At 44.6% G+C, this 22,964-nt stretch overlaps 1 protein-coding gene across 2 annotated transcripts in view; it reads left to right on the top strand.

Moving 5' to 3' along the window:
- RNF213 (ring finger protein 213) overlaps nucleotides 1-22,964 on the top strand; it is a 2,329,248-nt gene that overhangs the window by 965,339 nt on the left and 1,340,945 nt on the right. For both annotated transcript variants that reach the window (XM_085617427.1, XM_085617426.1), the window contains exon 16: nucleotides 14,049-14,232. In XM_085617427.1, coding sequence (XP_085473553.1) covers nucleotides 14,049-14,232 — 184 coding nt within the window. The remainder of the gene's footprint in view (nucleotides 1-14,048; nucleotides 14,233-22,964) is intronic.

Raw genomic sequence — 22,964 nt, 5'->3', positions numbered from 1 at the left:
AGTCCATCTTATTTAGATACAACACACATGGGTTTCTCACTGTTATTACTACGCTCCATCATTTCCCTGTTGGCGAAAAACAATCTGAGGATGGAGCCGAAGCCCATGCGCAGTACGGACCGAAGGAGGAGTCACCGAACTCGTGACTTCCAAAGACTGTCCAAAGAACAAAAACAAACTGCAAACATCCGGGCCCAACACCAGATGGCGATCTATGCTAAGTGTACAACTCTGCAGCTCTACATGCCAAGAACAGATGCATACTGGTAAGTAGCATATTACATGTGATATGGCAGTCAGTTTCTTATCCTGTGGTCGTATTACTCCCTCTCTCAATAGGTAGCCTAGATATTTCAGTCTGGGCGGCCAAATGGCTTTTGGCCGGATTGATTTTAAGGCCGTGACTACCCAGAGTCTGGATTACGCTATACAGATGGGTCAGACGCTGGTCCCAGGTCTCACTGTAGATGATAATGTCATCTATGTAAGCTCTCATGGGGACGTAGGATAAGATTCATGGCCCGTTAAAACTTAGCTGGGACTCCATGCAACCCGAACGACAACATCACAAACTGAAATAGACCGTCCGGAGTAGAAAACGCCGTTTTCTCTCAGTCTTGGGCTCTCAGGGGTATCTGCCAGTGCCCTTTGCATAAATCGAGGGTGCTGATATATTTGGCCTTCCCTATCCTTTCTATCATTTCGTCTACCCGGGCAAGGGGATACGTGTCAAATTCTGACACTTTATTGACCTCCCGTAAATCAATGCGAAAGCATACTGAGCCATCTGGCTTCGGTACAAGAACGATGGGCGAATTCCACTCGCTTACAGAGGGTTCTATGAAACCCATCTGTAACATCTGTTGGACTTCGTTTCGGATGGTATGCCTATGGGCCTCTGGTATTCGGTATGGCCGCAGACGCACTTTTTTACCGGTACTTGTTTTGATGGAGTGTTCTACCAATGTGGTTTTCCCGGGAGTGAGGGAAAACACGTCCTGCAATGGTAACAATGTATCAATCAGATCAGCGGTGTTTTGGGATGGTAATTCACTATCAATACACTAGCAGTACAAAATGGGTCTTGGTCCCTTACGGTGCCAACCAAGACGGGAAGGGGTCCCTCCCATTGCTTTAACAGATTAACGTGGTAGACCTGGGAGGTACCTCTCTTTTGGTCCAACACGATTCTATAGGTGACGGATGTTACCTTTTCGAGTACCAAGTAGGGACCCTGCCACTGACCCAATAGTTTGTGATCGGAGGATGTCCTCATTAGTAACACCGCATCTCCTACTGAGAAGGACCTTTCTTTAGTTTTCTTGTCATATTGGACTTTTTGTGCCCCCTGTGCGTTTTCCATATTGTTTCTGACAATGACTCGTATCTGTCCCAAATGGGTTTTTTAATTGGTGGCGTATTCAATCAGTGAGGTGGCGTTGTTAGGTTCTGTTTCCCATGTCTTGCGAACCATGTCTAACAAGGAACGGGGTTGGTGGCCATATAACAGCTCAAAAGGGGAGTAACCCGTGGTCTTCTGGATTTGGCATCTGATTGTGTATAATGCTAGGGGTAACATGTCCTCCCACCGTTTGGATTCGAGCGCAAGGAGTTTTTTGAGGGTGGTTTTAAGTGTAGCATTGTAGCGCTCGACAAGACCGTCAGTTTGGGGGTGATAGGCCGCCGTCCGTATCTGTTTGATCCCTAACTGGGTGCACACCTGCTTCATCAGTTTTGACACGAACAGGGTCCCCTGATCTGTTAGGATGTCTTTCGGAAACCCCACCCGAGAGAATACTGGAATCATAGCTTTGGCTATGTTAGAGGCAGTAGGGGGTTGTAAAGCGATTGCCTCTGGGAAACGGGTAGCATAATCCACAAGAACCAGCACATAACGACATCCGCTACGAGAGGGTGACAGGGGACCTATGATGTCCATCCCTATCCTACTGAACGGTTCCTCAATGATGGGTAGTGGATGTAAGGGAGCTCGGGGGGGGGGGGGGGGGGCCTATACCTACTATTTTTTTGGCAAATGGGTCATTCACAACAGTACACCGTCACTCTTTTATAAATGCCAGACCAATAGAACTGCTTGGTTATCAATTGCTCCGTTTTATCCTCTCCAAAATTCACACCCAAGAGATGACTGTGTGCTAGATAGAGGACTTTATCCTGAAAAGGGGTAGGGACCAATAACTGAGGGTTGCTGTTGTGCTCTGCCTTCCGTTAAAGCAGTCCGTTCTTGATAAAGAAATATGGACATACGTGTAATGGGTCTTCTTGGTTCAGGGCTTTTGTAAAACTGGATCCTCCCTCTGGGCTGTGTGGAAATGTTGGTCGTTTTCCCCCGGGTTCTCCATTGGCACAGCCGGGAAAGCATGCATGATTTTTCCTTTGTCCTTTCGTTTTTGATTTCTTGTTTTCCTGGGTTTTGAGGGGGGCCAGTCTGGGTTCTCATCCTGAGCAAAGGGAGCTATGTCCCACCATTCACTGTCTGGGGCCGTTGCATCTTGAAGTAATTCAGGTAGTTGGGGATAATCCTTTCCAAGAATGATCTGTTCCGGCAGTCGATGGATAAGGCCCACTTTTAACTCAGAGCCAGGATCCGTGGTGGTTTGTACTCGTACATGGGTAGTGGGATATACCTTTGTAGCTCCATGAATGCATTGTATATTCACAGTACCATCAACTGCTCTGATCCGAGCTCCCAAATCCTGGGGCCGTAACACGCTTTGTCGACAGCCCGTATTGGCAAGGGCTGTCATCGGTTGTCTGTTTACAGTCACTTCACAACAATAAGGGGTTGGTTGTTTGGTCTGAGAGAGGCAACAATAGTTCCTTGCCATACCTATCTCCATCGGTTCCTCCTTCTCTGGGCAGAAACGGGCTATGTGACCTAGCCCTCCGCAATTATAACACTGTGGTCCAAGGGTAGGGGTTCTCAATAAGGGGGGACCAGGGGTTCGGAAAACAGGGGGGCCGGGGATGACTGTCACGGAATCAGGTTTTCGGGCCAGTGGAAATTGGGAAGGGCGATGAGCCCTGCTCACGTCTGTTCTCCAGGTGGGATCTTCGCGTCCCTTTTGCACTTCTTGGGCTCTACTGTAAGCGCTAGCGATTTTTACTGCAGTATCCAGGGTGAGATGCGTATGTTGTCTTACCCATTTCTGAATGGGTGGATGGAGGGAAGTTAGGTACTGTCCTAAGTAGACTTTAGCCATGATGTCCTCCTTTGTGGCGGTGGCGGGCTTCAGCCATCGGTCAGCCATATCCCGTACATGGAAGTATAAGGCCCTAGGGGTTTCTTGGGGTCGTTCCCTGATTTGCCTAAGCCTCATCCCGTAGGTCTCATCGTCAACCCCTAAGCGTTCCATAATACATTGCTTTATTTCCGCGTATGGGGTTACTCTCTCCGGACAGTAGTGGTCCCAGGTACTGACCCCACCATGCCACGACCAGAGCCATCCGTTCAAAATTGTTGAAGTACTCCGGGTCTTCTCCGCTTACGTATCTTTGTAGGATCACTGAAGGAAGAGTACTTGGGCCTCGTTGTTGTACTAGGACGTCTGCGATTTTTCCCATTGCGGCGTCATGGGTCTGGCCCTGCTCTGTGAGTGCCTGTTGCAGCTTCCCCCGGTCTTCTTACACAACAGCGAGGAATTTCTCCATGGCTTTCCCCAGGCTCTCTTGGCTTTCAGCCATTCGGGCGATTGCAGCCTCCATATCTCCGGCTGATCCCACTTCTGACACCACTTGTGGGACTGCAGGCCGGACAAACCGATGCGGAGGCTGTATGTAATGAGCCAGTCGGTGTTTCTTTATTAACAAGGTGGGAAAAAGGTCTTTAGGTATTGTCTTTGCGGAGTCTTGGTAGGATCTTCGGGTGTCCTCCTGTGGGTCCGGGTTGCATTCGGAGAATGTTGCTTCTTCGATGGGATGAGTGGTTCTCCCAGTGAGGCTCATACGAGAGAAGAGAAACAAAGAACCATCAGTGACTCTGACCTATCTTGCCCGCAGGCAGCTGTGGCCCGCCACCACACCCGGTCGGTGATAGGTAGTGTTTAGGGAATATATCCTCTGGTCAGTGCAAGGGGGTTCGTGAGGGAAGAGGGGTTGTGTAGGGATCGTTTGGGCGTTACTGTGCACGGTGACTATCTAAGCAGATCAAGAAACGCCAGGGCCTCCCTTTTAGACACAAGGGCGTAATCTCTCAGGAGATTTGCGCAGTGAGGAAGGAAGAATGCACATACAAAAACAACCGTCGCAGTGCTCCCCAAACCGCCCTCCACCCCATTATGCACCTACAAACCACCCGCCGCCCTGTGCCCGTTTTCCCCTAGTCTCAGCCACTCACAGGCTCCGCTGCAACTCTCCCGAGTTGCGGCCGCTCTCCCGCCTCCTCCTGTGGGGACCACCAATCCTCGCACCATGTCTCGTCTCGGGTTTCGTCCTTGATACTCCGCTTCTCCACGCCCTCTCCGCTCCTCTCTTCTTCCTCCTCTTCGCTCCGCTCCTTCTCATTCTCTCCGCTCCGCTCCTCCTTGTTCTCATTCTCTCCGCTCTGCTCCTCCTCCACTCTGGCACGTATGCGCTTGTTATCTGTCTCTGTGGTCCTTTTCACCTGCCATGGAGAACCATATCCGGGGTTAGTCACTCCTACTTCCGCCTCTGTTACGGGTGCGTCACGACCCGGCCCGGCAGAGAGCAAGGGGGAGGGGGTCAGCATTTTGAACATTGTTGACATGCTTCGGGATGCCGCGAGGCTCTTCACCCCGGGTAAGTCATGTCGACTGGTTTGTTGGGATGGTTCGGGTAATCGACATGTTATGTCCGGGGCCTCCTCACAGCATCCAATATGCGAATCTTACTGTTAACCACCTGATGCTCATGATAGACTACAAGGGATTTCCCAACCTGGCACTTGTTTGCCTTGATGATCTATTTTGCCTCCTTTCCCCAGACCAATACCTGTTTAGGATGCTCCAGGTGTTCCTCCCACCGCAATGTCATCCAGGGTCCTGTAGAACTATCCCTTAACGAACATGGTTTACCAAGTACTGTAAAAGAGAATCACCGTAAAATGAAATAGACCTTTTGACATAGAAAATGCAGTGTTCTCCTTAGTACTAGGTGCTAAAGCAATATTCTAGTAGTTACTGGTCAGATCAGAGCTGCTCAAGTTCCCAACTTGTCCTCATATTCATCAGTCAGGGCAAAAAAGAACGACTGTGGGAGTGTGAGTGGAGGGCTGGCCATAATGATCAGTAACAAACTTGACATAAAAAGTATCAAAATAAAATCGTAGTCTGACTATATATTAGCGGTCCTACTAAAGCGCTATACTACTTCAAGATTTCTGATCATAAACATCTATTTTCCCCCTCATTTTCTAAAAAACAAACATCACTATCACAAACCATTAGAAGAAGTAGATTTACTAATGGAGAAGTATGGCCAGCTATTCGTTATCATTACTGGGGGTTTTAAGCAATATCTGGTACTGCCAGCAAATTATGCCCTTTACAAATTAGTGATATTGGTGCAAACCCCAAAAGGGCTACAATATTTACTAAATCATCTAAATGAATTTGATTTGGAGAACTGACTAATTACCAACCTGTCAAAAACCAAAATTATGACCATTGGAAAGAACTTTGTTTCTGAAACCCTCACCTCACAGAACCAAAAATATCTAGGGTCAAATCGGCAGGGCTACGTTAAAGTGGCACTCATAAGATTCAGACTGTTCTACAGTCCTATTTATTAATTTGAGGGGAAATGGAATCCAGCGCTTACAGGAAAAACTGCTTGTAGACTGCGCGGACTTGCTGATGAAACCCTTTTGTACATTTTATGCATTTGTCCCAAACTTTTAAATTTAAGAAAAATTCGCCTACGACTGATTTTTAATAAGGTAAAAACAAGATCAACTATATAGGCCGGTGAATACTGTTTTAGAATCAAAGATAATAGTGCAATTGTAAGGCTAATGACTTTTTGGGATGAAGTTTACAAAGTCTCCTGAGCCAAGTTATTTTTTATCATAGATTTTAACTTGCATGTGTCCAGTACTTTTTAACCATCACTTTTGATAGTCATGCTGATTGTGATATACTGTTTTATTGTAATCTTTTGATTAATACAATAAATGTGTTACTACGGTTACTCATGAGTTCTGGGGATCGGATATGCACTTGTCTTAGTGGTATGTAACTTCAGCTTGCTCCCGCATCGCTTTCATGTAAGAGGAGTTGAAATTGGTTCCCAGGTGGGAAAACATTCTTAGGAAATCCATTCCTAGAAAAGATCCCTAGTTACCACCGTCATGGACATTCTCCGCAGAGGTGCTTCATCTAGAAACCTGGTGGCATGATTCCCCACAACCAAAATGTACTTGCTGCTTGATGCTGAGGGTTGGTTAAATGAACAAACTATATCTATCTCCACTCCCGCAAATGGAACACATACAACCAGTAAAGACACTAACAGTGCTTTGGTTTTACCTTCTATCTTATCACTCTTGTGGCACGTATGAAAGGTTCTTCAGGACTGTCTCTGTGCATCCCTGGCCAGTAGTACAGAGGATCCAACCTGTTCTTGGTCTTTCTAATGGCCAAGTGTCCTGCAAGGGCATTTGTTTTAGCCTGTTCAAACTGGATGTTCCTGTGCACTAGTGGATGCATTCACCTCTTGCTAGCATCTGGCCCAGAATTCACCATCTCACTATTTAGCAGACCATCCTCACACTCAACACACTTTCCACCATTCCTTTGCTAACCTCTTCCGGGTTTCTCTCTCAAAATCCCACCAGTGCAGGGCACTAAACTTGTGTCTTTCCGAATTCCACCCTGGTAAGTCCTCCAGTAGCTAACAGTCACTGTAGCACTGGCAGTGACCCAGACCCCAGCACGTAGCTGCTTCAGGTATCTCACTCTACTCTCCAATTAGAGCAGGGGGAGTGGATGCTACTGCATTGGCCTTGTCGTAGTCTGCCCCTGCCTTAGTTTCTGCAAATGGTCCCAGTCTCCTTCTGAGACAAGGCATATGAGTCACTCTTGCAAAAGGCCATCGCACCTAGGCTAAGTGCAACAAGCCCCCTAAGGACCCTTCCTCACAGTCATCACACTAGCTATTATTGGTGAAGCTGATACTGGTTCTATCACCTGATAATATCTTGTAATGCCTATATTTGTCACACTAAACTGAAGTCCTGACCCTTGGCTTGGAAGAACCTTCATGTCCTCTCTTCTTGTGGTGTTCCTGACTTAGAACCCAGTTCCCCTTTTGTTCCTGTCCCCCTCTTTGAAACCTTGGGAAGTGCAGTGTCCCATACTCTCTGGTTTGGAATCAGCCTGTTGAGAGTTTCCCTCCCCTTTTGGCATAGTCGTGCTGCTCCAGTCCTTTGTTAGGCGTGTTAGCTAACTTTTCAGCCGGCACTACAAGTTTCCAGATCTGACAGGTATTTCCGGTTTGGGATAGAGCATTCCTTCTATCGAGTCTTTCTGTTTTCATTAACTCTTTAGGGAATAAAAATTCTTGACCTTCATCCCTCTCAGCCACTCATTCTGGTCACACAACACTCCAATAAATCCCAGTTTCAAATAGTAATCCACCTGCTTTCATCTATCCATTAAACCTTTGCTGATCCCGAACTGCTTTCATTCAAAACCTTCTGATCAGACCCCTCTTTCAGCTGGTTATAGATAAATCCCAGTGACTGCCTTACTTTTCATTGGTAACAGACTCATGTGCGTTGTTACTTTGGACCCATAATTCCAAGCCTGAGACTTGCAAGCAAACTCAAAACTCACAAACCATTCAATAATATCGTGTCCCTCCACACAGCTCAAGCACAAGCTCTTTTAAAACTTTGGCAGGAATGCCTGAAGAGTTGGAGGTGGAATCTTTTTTCCTAAATAAAGCTGCGTTCCTGAGCTTCTCTTTCTCTAAAATTCTCCAATCGCTCTCCTAATCCTTGTTCTGCCTTTCACTTTCCTGCACCTGACACTGTCTCTTTTTCTCCTCGTGGGCTCATTTTTCCTATTTCCCTCCTCCTTTCCTCTTGTTCCTGGTGATCTAATCTCCTATTCTCCCAAACTTCATGGCCTTCTCCTCTTCCTCAGCCTTAGCTTTCTGGAGAACCAACTGAAAGCTGAGTGTCAACTAGACTTAACCCTTGGTAGGGAAAACCGCCTGAAGCTGGTGACATTGGTAACCTGAAAATCATTGGCAGAGAATGAAGAAGTGTCTGGGAAAAACCTGTGCTAAGGGGCAAAGAGAAGCTGACATTTCAGCAGTCCCTGCCTGGAGTACCCTCCCAATAGTCCATCACAGTTTCTTCCACCCACTCCAATTTCCTGCCAATGTTCCTTGAACCCCTCCACCCTCTATCAAAGCAAAGATTACTAAAGTGATCTAGGGACAGGGTGTCAGTGCCACTAACCATGTATCTGACATGTTGTGTTGGTTCTAAAATGGGTTGTATGATAGAGGCACATATGGCTTAACCACGCATGCCTCTACCAAGCAGCCCGAACCATGAATGCGTCTTAACCACGCATTCCTTTACCACGCATGCCTTTACCACACAATTTCATAGTAAAGGGGTATGCTTGGCTAAGTTCGCCACTATTCGACCCCCCTCTCTCTGCTCTATGCTACAAACTCCCTACCTGCCCTGAGGCCCAAAACACTCCCTCCCTGACCCTCTCCCACTTCGGTGCTGTCCCTAAAGCTACCCCTTCCACTGGCCAAATATCCTAACCCCTAATTTAAAGAATCTACCCAACCCTCTACTGAGCCCTAAAAACGACCCTGCTCTCTGATAAGCACTAAATATCTTTGACTGCCCATTCCCCTCCCCTGAGGCCTAAAACCCTGCCCCTTTACATACACTACCCTGACCCCTCCACCCCCACGCTGTCCCTAAAACTACCCCAACCCCTTACACCGCCTTTAGGCCTAACACCCTAGCCCCTACTTTAAAAAACGACCCGACCCCCCCCCCCACCAGCCCTAAAACCTACCCGACCCCCATCAGCCCTGAAAACTACCCAACCCCCCCAAGCCCTGAAAACTACCCCGACCCGCCACCGTGAAAACTACCCTGACCTCCCAACCCATACAAACCCAGCCCTTGCCCCAATCCCAATTACCTCACTGTGTTCTCTGGCTCTCTTCCTGGTGCCTTCCTGTTTCCGCCGAGCAACAGCCAGCAGCTAGACCGTGCACTCCCTTAACCAGGCATATGAGTGGTTAAGGCAAGTGTGGTCGTGCTTGCGTAGTCGGAACACACATGGCTGAAGTGTGTTCGGAATTTGTGGATGTGAGCTGGCTGATTTTGTCAACGGCGGGAAGTTGGGGTTTGAAGTTTTTGTAGACCACTGAAATCTTGTAGTGAAGGTAGTGTACCAGAGTGTCACACCGTTCTTGAGAGCAGGTAATGTCGTTCTTGGCGGCTGTGGTGTTGGACAACTCCTTCACTATGGCAAAGAGCTCCTTGCTGCGGTTTGTGCTGGCAGCTATGCGGTCTGCTAGTGTGTTCTTTGTTTCTTTCAGGAGGCAGTGGTACTGGTTGACTGCTTTCTTGAAGGTTGCATTGTCTCCTCTCCTTATGCTGGTGTGCCACTTTCTTTCTAGTTGCAGCAGTTGCATTTGGTGAATTTCAGCTGTGCGGTGAACCAGGTGGCTGTTCTTGCAGGTCCTTTGGATTTGGCTGGCTTGGCGGGAGCGATTTGTGTTGGTGTATTCTGTGATCCACTGAGAGAAGTTCTTTGCAACCTGTTCTGGGTTGGATGTTGTGTTTGGGGGGTGGGAGTTGAGAGCCTTGTTCCATTGGTCTTCTGATATCTTTTTCCAGTTTCTGTGCATGGAGCTAGAGGGCATGGTGTTAGTGTTGGAAGGACCTGAGATGGTGATGATTCTGTAGTGGTAGGTCCAAGTGAGTTGTGAGACGTGGTTGTACTCGACTCTGTCACTGGACGTGAAAATTGGGTCTAGTGTGTCCTGCGATGTGAGTAGGGTTAGTGAGAAGTTGCTTGAAGCTGATGTTGCTCCTGCTTTCCAAGAGGTCGGTTGTGTTTGGTGTCACTGGGGTCATTGAGCTCGAAGTTAAGATCCCGTAGGAAGATGATGTGCTCCAACCCGATGAGGATTGTGGCGATAAGTTCAAGGTTGGCGTTTCAGTAGCTGGCGCGCGGACCTGGTGGTTCCATTATCTGGGTTGAGTCAACTGAGAATGAAGTGCAGTGGATGGTGACCTTGTAGATAATATAACAACATTGCTAATTTTTTTAAGTTTCTTCAAGTACAAATACGTATTCACTGGCCAGGATTCCAATACAGACAAATTCCTTTTTCACAATACCTTGCTTGAGGTGGTCTTCACAACCACATACTCTTTAGGATTCTACGTATCATAATGTTTCTTCTTACTGATTTTCCATCCACTTGAACATGTCCAGTTGAAATAGCAGACCTGTTACAATTCATAGGGGCACATGCATCAAAGTAATCATTTACGATTACCAAATAGCGAATTTTAAGGATTTGCTATTTGTTAATCGCAAATGCCTATGCTTGAAGGATTCGCAATTAATCTTGCCAATCCTTAACATTCCCTAATAGCAATTCGCAAATTGCGAATCGCTATTAGGGAATGCATTCCCATACATTCCTATGGGCCTACAGGCCCATGGGAATGATTTCGCAAATTGCAATAACCAAATAAGTAATCTCATTTTGCGAAAGCAAATCAAAGGCCCCCTGAGGCCCCCCAGAAAAAGGTTAAAGTGTGCAAATGTGTAGCACACACATGCCACAAGGGCATGTGTGGGCTACATAGCTCATTGAAAAAAAGCATTTTTTTGCATTTTCCAATGCATGCACAAATTACTATCAACTTGAAGTTGATGGTAATTAGTGTTTCCTAAATGCACACTTGCATTTAGGAAATGCTACATGCATCTCAAATAAGGAATCACAAATTGCGTTTCCCTAAATGCATTCTCAATTTAGGTAATCGAATCGGCCCGCTTGCGGCCAGTAACATGCTTAATGCATGTGCCCCATAGTTCAGAATCCAATTTTTTTTTTAAATGCTCTACCACAAAATTGCACACCTCTACAAAAGGAGACTCCACTGGATCCAAACTCCTCTCCAGGCACCAACAAGCCCAAATTCTCCAAATTCCCTCATGTCGTCTTCTTATTTCTAGTCCCCATGACTCCTCAAGCAATTCACCAGCCCTGCTCAAAAGTCCCTTGAAACATTCAGATATCCTGACACTTTCCATACAATTAGGTTCAACTCGTTGTCTTGAACTACATTGCAGCCTACATGGAGAAAGGGCAAAGTGCACATGACTGGTTTGGGCGGCCCCAGAGGGCCGACAAAACAGTCATTGCTCCCTCAGGAGTGGGTACACCATACTCCCCTGCTCGCAGAGCAGCGCTGTCCGCCCGCAACCAAACCCTTCCGCTTTCTCGCAGTGCCAAAAGCAAAAACATAAAATAGTAGTTACTACTATTTTATGTTTCTGCTTCTCGCACTGCGAGAAAGCAGTGGGGCGACACTCCTCTGCCATAGTGGAGGAGCTGCCCCAGACCTTGTCCAAACTCCATTAAAAAAATTCATCCTTTTGTGTGCTGCTTTAACCACCTTTCCTTTGGGTGCTGCTTTGAACAACCTTCATTTTGATAGTTTGATCCATCCTTTCATTTTTCTGACATTGTTATGTCTTACAAACGTTAACTCCTTCTTCACTTCTTCCCTCCTTTATCACCTCTTATTTCACCCTTGTCTGACTCAACGTCCTTTCTTTTCTTATTTTTTTTAATATTATCAATATTCTCCTTAACCTGCGCATTCATCTCATGTTGTATTAATTTTCTGATAACTTCCTCACATATTAGTCCCAGTAATTTTTAAACTGCTTCCCTGTTCTTAATCCATATCTATAACTTAACTAGAAAAAACTCTAAACAATAATACTCTAATACTAATCTATATCAAATAATGTACATACAATTCTACTCCTATAGAACACTCAAAACCTTTATAAAATTCAAATACACTCTCCTCTGACCTTAAAACACCTTTCTGCTTGATTTTCGTTAATAACGGTGGTTTTCAGTGCGATAATTAACATAATTTTGTCCAATTCAAAATGGCCTCTTTATCATTAGAGATTTTGCAAGAGGCTTTATTCCTTTTGTCCCCACATAGGGAACTCACACCTAACGCGCAATAGGTGTGCGCAGCTTCTTGCCACAGTGCTCACACTTCTCTGACGTGTCAGCTCAAGATTTTGCGGCGCCACCCTTCAACAAAGCGTGAGCTCATTAAGGCGGCGCCTCCTTTTAAATAATGCAGGGTCTAGTGAAGGCTGAGTAGGCACTTGAGAAGTACTGATACAAGCATGTGCTTATGGAAAGCGTTGCACGACCCGCATGCCAGCCTTCAACGGCCTTGTGCCGATGCCACGGTCTACACAACTGCTGGTAACTAATTTAATTAAGTTAAAAAGATATTTAACAAGGTCTCATCCATAATATAAGCATTATGCACCAACTAGATATTTTAATGCCTAATCAACACAAAACCGATACAAACCAATACAATTGTTACAATTACGTTTCTCCTTTAAAAATGATACTTTCCTGTTAATTTTTTCTTAACGTAAATGTCGCTTCTATAAACTAGAAGCTAAACACACCTACACATTTAAATTAAGTAACTATAAAAGACACTTCAGACTGTAACTGCTCATACTTGGTACTTATATTTTCAGGAGCAGCATTTAAAATCAGAAGATTGTTCTATAAATGGCTTATTAATACACTGTGGTGTTCTACTTCTAGATTAAAGTTTATGGTTTGTAAAGTTCTTTAAAGGTGCTGCTAGAGTGGCAATTAAAAGATTCATACATAGCGGTAGCCTCCAGTTTTGAAATGAAATCACCTAGCCCTCTGATGAGCCAATCTGCCAGCTGCATTCTAAATACACTGAACACGTTTTAACTGTCCCCAAATGTAGCCTAAAAGTAAAGAATTAGAATAGTCCAGACGGCTAAGAATTAGGACATTGACCACTAAAGAACGATTCTGCGTAGGCAAAAGAGACAACATTTTGTGCTAGACATGCATCAGAGAAAAGCAAACGGAGAAAAAGATGATTGACCTGGTCAGACAAGGTCTGTTTGCCATCTATAAGAGAATGTCAGGCATTCTGTGCGTTAAAAAAAAAAAAAAAAACATTACCTCAATTTGTCAGCAGCGGGTATGAGTGAGTTATCTGCCAGCTAAGTTCCTACTGTAGACGTACATTTCTGAAACTGACTGATCGCAAGTTGATCCGATCTATCATATTGTATTGGGACCTAAGTATCATCATAATTCATACAATTGAACCTATAGGAGTGGAAAAGTTAAGCCAAAGGCTATAAATGGACAATAAAAAGTGTTGGACTGAATGAAGAGCCCTGTGGGACTGCTCTTCATAATATCCTATACGCAGAGCAATAACTAGGCATATGAACGGCCTGGCATCCAGACTCCAGGTAGGATTGAACCCTTTGCAGTGCATTTCCTTGTATACCAATGTTAGAAACCAACTCAAGTCAGCCTCCTTTCAAGTAGAAGCACTTTCAGGCATCACCACTTGTTTAAACATAAGCACAAAAACATGTTCCAACGATACCTTCAAAGTGTAGGGTGTTGTGGAATAATAGTCAATTATGTACAAGAGTAATTCTACAGATAAATAAATTAAACATCTAAAGCTAAAACACAGTTTTCTAATTAAACTAGTGGATGGCAAGATATGCATGTTTTAGAAACTGTAAAAACTGTTATTAGTCATACATTAATTGTTTATTATGTAGCATCTGCCTTTTAAAAGGTGGAAATTGTGGATGTATAGTCACTTTTAATCTGTTGTTTATTCAAATACTAATTGCTTAGTTCCTACATATTATTTATGTGGAAGATGGAAAGGACATTTGTAGTTAATTGTTTTACCTCCCATTTTATATTTGTGTTTTTAGGGGGGAAACGATATTCTGGGCAAGCTGAGCGGATACAATCTGAGTAAGTTTGCCAATCTGCTCTCAGCAGTGATCACAAACTCATGGCCAACTCGTGCAGATGGAATCTATATACTCGACTTTGACAAGGTGCTGGAACATTTGCATTCATGGCCAGGTGTCCGTCACATTTTCAAGCTGGATGGTAGGTTGAGTTATCTTTGTGAGAGAAGCCTAAAATGTAGCCCTTGTTAGAAATGTTTTGAGCCCTTGAACCTCATGATATTCGTTGAAGTAGGAAGATCCACCTGAAGACAGGTAATAAGTTCCAAGTAGTTCCTTTATTATGTTCCAGGTACAAATGAAGTAAGAGAGTAATTAAGATGGAAGTGAGATGGTAATGTAGCCCCACCAGGAGCAGCCTCCCTGCTGCTCATCCTGCAATCTTCAACTGACACTCTCACCAATACCCAGCACTCAAACATTCTGTGACATCATTATACATTCTACAGTCATCCAAACTGAACAGAAGGGAGCATATTGGTGCAAAGAAAGAAGGGGAGAAATCACCCTATAACATATCCTATTTCTTTACATCAACAAAAGAAATGTACTGAAGAAAGGAATGAAGAAGGTCAAAGAAGGAAATACAACAATTGAAAGAAAGTGAAACCGGGTAAAAGGTAGTGAGAAATACTATCCTAAACGCAATAATTAAATGGCAAGAAAATGCACTAATACAATGGCATGAAATTGCAGTGATACAAAGGCATGAAAATTGCCTACACACAATAATACAATGGCAAGAAATTGCAGTAATACACTGGGAACACACACAAAAAATTTGGCAAAGGATGAGCCGTGGGCAAACAGCGAACCAGCGCTGTAAACCTGACAGGACCAAATTACGGAACATAGAAATGTACGTACGTAGCAAATAGGAAGTAGTTAACCTCAAACTGTGTTGTCTCAAGCATACACACCATTCAACAAGCACTGTGATACAGAAGTACACAGCACACCCTCACCACAAAAGAAACGCAGACTGTAACTAGGATACACTCACCCACCAAAACAGCAGAAAGATGTACTGGGATACACTCACCCACAAAAACAGAAAAAACCCAAAATGTACTTGGATGCACTCACCCACCAAAACAACAGAAAGTGTACTGGGGTACACTCACCCAGCCAAACAGAATAAAATGTACTGGGATGCAATCACCCACAAAACATAATAAAAAGTGCTCGGATACACTTACCCATGAAACAAAAAAAGAAACCGCACTAACCCAATGACACCGCAAACAAAGAATCTCCCTACAACAGTATCTCCATTGTTTTTTTTAATAAAAAGCTCAAAATGAGACTGAGTTCTTAGAGTGAGATATATATATATATTCACTGAAAAAACCATAGGTTTCACACATGTTATAGTTAGCGGAAATTTTACTGATAAAAAACCAATGAAATTCCCCCGTTATAGTTAGTGCAGGCAACTATAACTCACGCGACCGCAATCCTCTGCTGATGCTAATACTGTATTTAGACACTTATTTGCCCATGTCTTCTTCCATACATTTTTAGCTATACATATATTACAAATATTTTTTTTTCATAAAGACACATATGTCATCAGCAGAAGATTGCGGTCGCGTGAGTTATAGTTGCCTGCACTAACTATAACGGGGGAATTTCATTGGTTTTTTATCAGTAAAATTTCCGCTAACTATAACATGTGTGAAACCTATGGTTTTTTCAGTGAATTTGCAAGGTTTTTTAAATGCTAATTCCTAACTATAACGTGTGTGAAACCTATGGTTTTTTCAGTGAATTTGTACGGTTTTTTAAATGCTAAGTTACTTTACGCCATTCGTGGCGTGCGCGCCCACTTAACGCAGTTCGTTCCGTGCGCGCACGGTGCGCTTCGCGCACCGTGCGCGCACAGTGAGCACGCGGTGCGCTTCGCGCACCGCGGGCCCACTTTACGCAGTTAGTGCCGTGCACGCTCCGTGACTATGGTATGGGTGCCATTTACCACAACAACTTGCGTTATGACATGCAAGACATTTATAGAGGAGATGGTGTGCACTTCAATGATGAAGGGAACAGAGTCTTCCTCTTGAACCTTAGACTCTGCATCGGTACTTACTTGTAGGTACCACTAAAAAATCATTTCATAAACACAACGGCTCTTTTTAGAGCCCCCTAATATCTAAACACTTAAATCTGATTTTCATTTTTTTTTTTTTTTTTTTTTCTACCGTACGCTTACCGTAAGCTTACCGTACGCGTACCCCGTGATTTTTTTTAAAATCAATAAATGTTTTCTTTGTACTTTACAGTCCTTCTTTGACCCCCTCACAAATGTAAGGGGGTCTGTAACTCTCCTCATTGCCCCCTTTCCTTGTTTTCACTCTTTTTTTTCAGAGTGAAATACACAAAATGGCGGCCGCCGCTTCCTGGTTTCGGCCGATTCGAATGTTTACTAAGATCTAAGAGCCAATCAGAATCGCCCTCGCGCACGCCACCGTATGCTTACCGTAAGCGTACGGTAAGCGTACCGTAAGCGGGCTCAGATATATATATTGATTTAAAGGCTATTTTCTCAGAATCTACTGAACAGATTTACACCAAACCTACAAAAGGCACTTCCTTGACCTAGGGACTACCTCTCTGCCAAATTTTGAGTAATTCTGTTCAGCCGTTCGGGCTGTAGCTCGTTCTAAAGGTCCTATGGAAAAATGCATGGGAAAAACGCGTTTTGGGACCCCCCTTTTATCTCAGCCCCCGCTTGACGGATCCCCCCCGAGACTTTCAGGGTAGGAGCGGAGCGTAGCGCCCCACCTATTTTGAGAAATTCGCGAGGATTCGTCGACCGGCGCCAAAGTTATTCAAAATAGAATGTTGAGGTTTTCCTATGGAAACGTGGTCCTAACTATAACTGGTAGTTATAGTTAGGACCACGTTTCCATAGGAAAACCTCAACATTCTATTTTGAATAACTTTGGCGCCGGTCGACGAATCCTCGCGAATTTCTCAAAATAGGTGGGGCGCTACGCTCCGCTCCTACCCTGAAAGTCTCGGGGGGGATCCGTCAAGCGGGGGCTGAGATAAAAGGGGGGTCCCAAAACGCGTTTTTCCCATGCATTTTTCCATAGGACCTTTAGAACGAGCTACAGCCCGAACGGCTGAACAGAATTACTCAAAATTTGGCAGAGAGGTAGTCCCTAGGTCAAGGAAGTGCCTTTTGTAGGTTTGGTGTAAATCTGTTCAGTAGATTCTGAGAAAATAGCCTTTAAATCAATATATATATCTGAGCCCGCTTACGGTACGCTTACCGTACGCTTACGGTAAGCGTACGGTGGCGTGCGCGAGCGCGATTCTGATTGGCTCTTAGATCTTAGTAAACATTCGAATCGGCCGAAACCAGGAAGCGGCGGCCGCCATTTTGTCTCTCGCACTGAGTGTTGTTTATCAAACATGATGGCCAAAAACATGTTACGGGGCTGTTTTGACAACTCCCTCCCACATAGTCATGTTGAGGGAGTCCACAAACATCCCCCAAGAGCAAAAACGGTTTTATTTTTTTTTCGGCAATTTCGCGGGGTACGCTTACCGTACGCTTACCGTAAGCGTACGGTAAAAAAATAAAAATAAAAAAAACACTATCCACACTTACCCCACCCCCTGTGCTTTTGGTGGCCGAAGGCCACCAAATGTACAGGGCTTATTAATAGGTAAAAAAACCTAAATTTTGGCAACATGAAATTATAAAATTGAAATAAAAAAAACACTATCCACATTGACCCCACCCCCTGTGCTTTTGGTGGCCGAAGGCCACCAAATGTACAGGGCTTATTAAAGTTGATAAAAACCGTGCACGGAACGAACTGCGTTAAGTGGGCGCGCACGCCTCGAATGGCGTAAAGTAACTTAGCATTTAAAAAACCGTACAAATTCACTGAAAAAACCATAGGTTTCACACACGTTATAGTTAGGAATTAGCATTTAAAAAACCTTGCAAATTCACTGAAAAAACCATAGGTTTCACACATGTTATAGTTAGCGGAAATTTTACTGATAAAAAACCAGTGAAATTCCCCCGTTATAGTTAGTGCAGGCAACTATAACTCACGCGACCGCAATCTTCTGCTGATGACATATGTGTCTTTATGAAAAAAAAATATTTGTAATAAATGTATAGCTAAAAATGTATGGAAGAAGACATGGGCATATAAGTGTCTAAATACAGTATTAGCATCAGCAGAGGATTGCGGTCGCGTGAGTTATAGTTGCCTGCACTAACTATAACAGGGGAATTTCACTGGTTTTTTATCAGTAAAATTTCCGCTAACTATAACATGTGTGAAACCTATGGTTTTTTCAGTGAATATATATATATATATATATATATATATATATATATATATATATATATATATATATATCCTACTGGCAGTCGCCAGTAGGTAGTTATAGTTAGGACCTATTTTCCATAGGAAATCCGCAACATTCTATTTGGAATAACATTGGCGTCGATTGATAAATCTTCGTGAAATTTTCCAAACTTTTGGCCAGCTCCCGTCCGCTCCTATCCTGAAAATTTCACGGTGATTCGTCTACCGGGTGCCGAGAAGAAAGGGGGGTCCCAAAACGCGTTTTCCCATAGGACCTGTTGACGCAGCTACATCCCGAAGTGCTGAACGGAATTACACCAAATTTGGCAAAGAGGTAGTCCTCAGTTCAGACTCGTGCCTTTTGCTTAAATGGTGTAAATCCGTTTAGTAGTTCCTGAGAAAATCAAAAGTAAAATCACATATAGATCTGGGCGGAGCCTAACCACACATCTCATCGTGAGATCCGATTGGCTGTCAGCACTTCATCCAAGTGTTGGCAGCCATCTTGGGAACAATATACATGATAGCACCTCATTAAAAAGCATTGCAGTTAATAGAAGGTTTTAAGACTTTAGTTACATTATAAATCATTTGTTGATGGTACCATACTCATTTTAGGAATTGTGGTGTGTTCTAAGGTGATTTTACCATGTGAAAAAGCCTTCTGCTGTGATATTATGAATCATGTTTGAGAGAAAACTATTTTCTCATGCTTTTCCCACAGAGGTTTGGAAGGTCATCTATAAGCTAAACTGAGAGCATATTTTCTGTAAATTCACATTAATTTTCGTGTGAGAATGAAGTCTGACATTCTCAGTAAAACATGTACATCCAACAAGGGCAGAGACTGTCAGTTGATTCCTTTGTGTTCTACTGCAGCTTCCCAGAGTGTTCTAAAGAACAACTAGAGCGCTAACAGTCCTACTTATGACAAACGTATGGCACACCTGAAGCCATCTTGGTTGGAATAAAGTGGTAACTCTTAAAGCATTTAATTTAAAAGGGAACAAAATGAGGGGGTTCAAATATAGCCCAAATATCACCCAGATGTAGCCCACATGTAGCCCAATGACAGAAGTGTGCAAAACACTTATTTTTTGTGTATTTGCAGTTTTATATAGTGCAGACTTGTCAGGTATTGGAGTGCTTTACATGAGCATTGGTTACATCACACAAGATCAAATTCATTTTAGTTGTAGACATGGGGAGATTAAGTGATTTAACCAGAATCACAGAATGTTGAGCTGAGGCAGAAACTCAAGCCTGGTTCCCCAGTTGCAAAGTCTGCAGCTCTGGAAGTAACACCACATCCTCTCCCCTAGGTGCCACACTTAATCAAGTGGTCAACTGGATAAAAAAACATAAAGATTACAAATAATTTAAAAGTTCTTTGTCGCTATTTGAAAACTCAGAAAATATGTCCTCATTTTAGTTTTTTAGAGCACTAACCATAATTTTGATGCAAAAAAGACCCTCTCATATATGTAATTTCTAAAGGAAATACTCTAGGTATTACAGTTTTGATTACATCAAAATGACGTCAGGCGTTCCACACTTTTGTAATAAATATAGAATGTTAGCAATCTAGTTGTTCATTGGGATACTGTTGAGAGGCAGAGGCCAGGGGCACGGACTTTGAAAATTGAAGGCAGGTAGGAGAGTGCAGAGGCAACAATTTGACCACACTGGGCAGGCAGGAAGGGCAGTGGCAGCACAACAGACTATGGAGGGCAGTGGAAAGGGGGGCAGGGGCAACAAACCAACAATACAGGACTGGCAAGAGAGGCTGTGGCAATATAATAGACCATTGTGGGCAGAAGGAAGAGGCAGTGGTAGTACAACCATACATGCCAACAGACCCGTTTCAGCCAGGAAATGTCCAATGTTTTTAAGCTCAAATGGGCTTTATTTTATCTGTCTCCTGTCTACAATATCCTCTTTTTCAATGTAACTCAAAGGGGAAAATCAATACCCCAGTTTTTTTTCAAAATCTCCCTTTTACCAAGTTCAAAATGTTCGCAAGTATGGTACATTGGATCATGGTAGGCAGGAGGAATTGGGGTAGTGACATGAACTCGGATAACAGAGGACAGGAGGGACATGGAGAGGTGCACCAAACTGACCCTACAGGGCAGGCTTCAGGGTTTGAAGCAGCACAATACACCACACAGCGCATGCGGGACAGGAGTGCAGCACAACAATCCATAGAAAGCAATAGGGAGGGGACAGGACCATGCACATGGACAACAGAGAACAGAGGGGAAAGAGGCAATGGTAGCTAGCTGACCATAATGGGCAGACAGGAGAGAAAGCTGCAGCATAACTGACCATAAAGGGCAGGAGGGACGGATCAGGGGCATTACAATGGAACAGACAAGCCAGGAGGGAGGGAAAAGGGGTCTGCACATGGAAACAGAGGGCTGGGGGCAAGGGGGCAGGGCAGGAGCAGCAAGATGACCATGGAGGTCGGGCAGGATGGGCACTAGAAACAAGACACACCATGGAGAGCAACAATGAGACTATGATGGCATACACACAGTCCATGGAAGGAAGGTGGGAGGGGGTCAGGGGCAGCTAGCTGACCACACAGGGAAGGTGGGAGGGGCCATGGCAACACAGAAGACCATGCATGGCAAGAGGGAGGGTTAGTGGCAGCACAATGGCTATGATGGGCAAGAAGGAGGGTGCAGGGGCATGCACAAAGGACCATGGAGGATAGAAGGGAGGGTCAGGACCTGGGCACAGACAAGAGAGTTCAGGGGAAGGGGCCTCACAACAGACCGCGCGGGGCAGGCAGGAGGAGCAGTTGCAGCACAACAGACCAGGGAGGGCAGAAGGGTGTGGCAGTAAAATGGACCAAGGAGGACAGGAGGAAGGGGATATGGGCATGTCATGTGGACAGGCAGGGTGGAGGTGGCAGGGACAGGTTACAGGCATCTGACAATGCTAGGCAGGTGGGAGGGGAGTGGCAGCTCAACAGAACACTCAGAGTAGATAGGAGTGGCAGGTCCATGGAACATGGTGGGCAAAAAGGATGGAGCAGGGGCATGCACAAAGACATCGGAGGGCAGGGGGAAGGAGAACAGGGGCAGCAAGCTATGCACAGAGGCTAAGCAGGAGGTCAATGATGGGCCATAGAATTGGGCAATGGAGGGCAGGAGGAGTGGACTGGTACATCATACTAAATTGAGGGCAGTGACAGCACATCAGACCATGCATGGCAGGAGGGAGGAGGCTAGTCCATGGATTCAGACAACAGAGGATAGGGAGGAGGTGGGTGGGGCAGCAAGCTAACTGTTCAGCGAAGGTGGGTATTAGGAACTTTATTGTTTTTAAAATGTGTGTCTGTGCGAACTACTTAAAATATGAACAACTATGCAGCATAATCTCACTTTTATTCAGGAAGAAGAGGACGTTTGTGACTGGCTCACTTGGCAGAAACACCCCCTGACCCTCCACCCCCATCACAAAATGTAATGCCCGTGAAAAGGGTAGGTGGACGCAGTGTTATATAGAACATAGTCCTGAGAGCAGGATTGATAATGAAAACTAGATATAGTATATGGTATAAACTATGCACCAAAAAGTGTGATAAAAGATGAACCGGGGCGTGAAATATAATATGCAATACATTGTGCGCAATGACAGATTCGTGCTATGCTATATGCGCCTTGGAGTGTAATATGCACAGGGCAGTGTTGTGTAACCTAACTACTCTCTAAAGTTGTAATATAAAATATGTGCTGGGGAGTGTAACGTTGCATATGCACTGTGACAAAGATATGGATCCCAGATTGTAATATGTATGGCATAGCGCTGTGCGATATAACATAGGCATCGAGGAAGGCACGTTAGATGGGGCAATATAACCCGTGCAAAGGCAAGTGTGGCATGACATATTCAAAGGGTGGTGTTACAGTGCACATGGGCTAGAGAGTGTCATAGCATACGTACTAGCTGGTGGAATACAACACAGAGGTGTGAGGCAATCGGCGGGCACTGGTGGGTGTAACACAGCATTGGGCTCAGCCAGGAGCATGCTGTGACTCTCAAGTGAGGTTCGTCTCCTTTCCAGAGAGTAAAATAAAAAGTATTACACATCCGGCGGTGGATGTGTGTTTTATTAACCGTGAGGAGGGGTTTCTTGCATAGTTTGGTCGAATTTTTGTCGAATCCCCTTTGAATGGCTTGGTGTGCGTGTATATTAAATGTGCCCGTCAATAACTACCCGTGTTTGTATAAATAAACGACAAGGGTGTCTACTTGGAGAGTACCCACCTGCAGGGGCGCCGGGATTAGGCACGGTAGGGCGTCAGACACGTCAGAGATTCACTAGCGGTGTAAATACATTCCATGTGGATTTATTCTATGCATAGTGGCCTTTTAATGAATATCACGCAAATCGTCACGGTGATGGGTACATACGGTTTGTCCAGCATGTCCTAGGTGTTTCTATAAATATTTTTTTTTTAAATAATAAAAAACAAAGGCCGGCCCCGGGGAATGGGATCCCCGGGGCCATAAGTGGCCTGAGGAG

The sequence above is a fragment of the Triturus cristatus genome, chromosome 7, assembly GCF_964204655.1.
Source record: "Triturus cristatus chromosome 7, aTriCri1.1, whole genome shotgun sequence".
NCBI lineage: Eukaryota > Metazoa > Chordata > Amphibia > Caudata > Salamandridae > Triturus > Triturus cristatus.
This window is presented reverse-complemented; position numbering and strand designations above follow the sequence as displayed.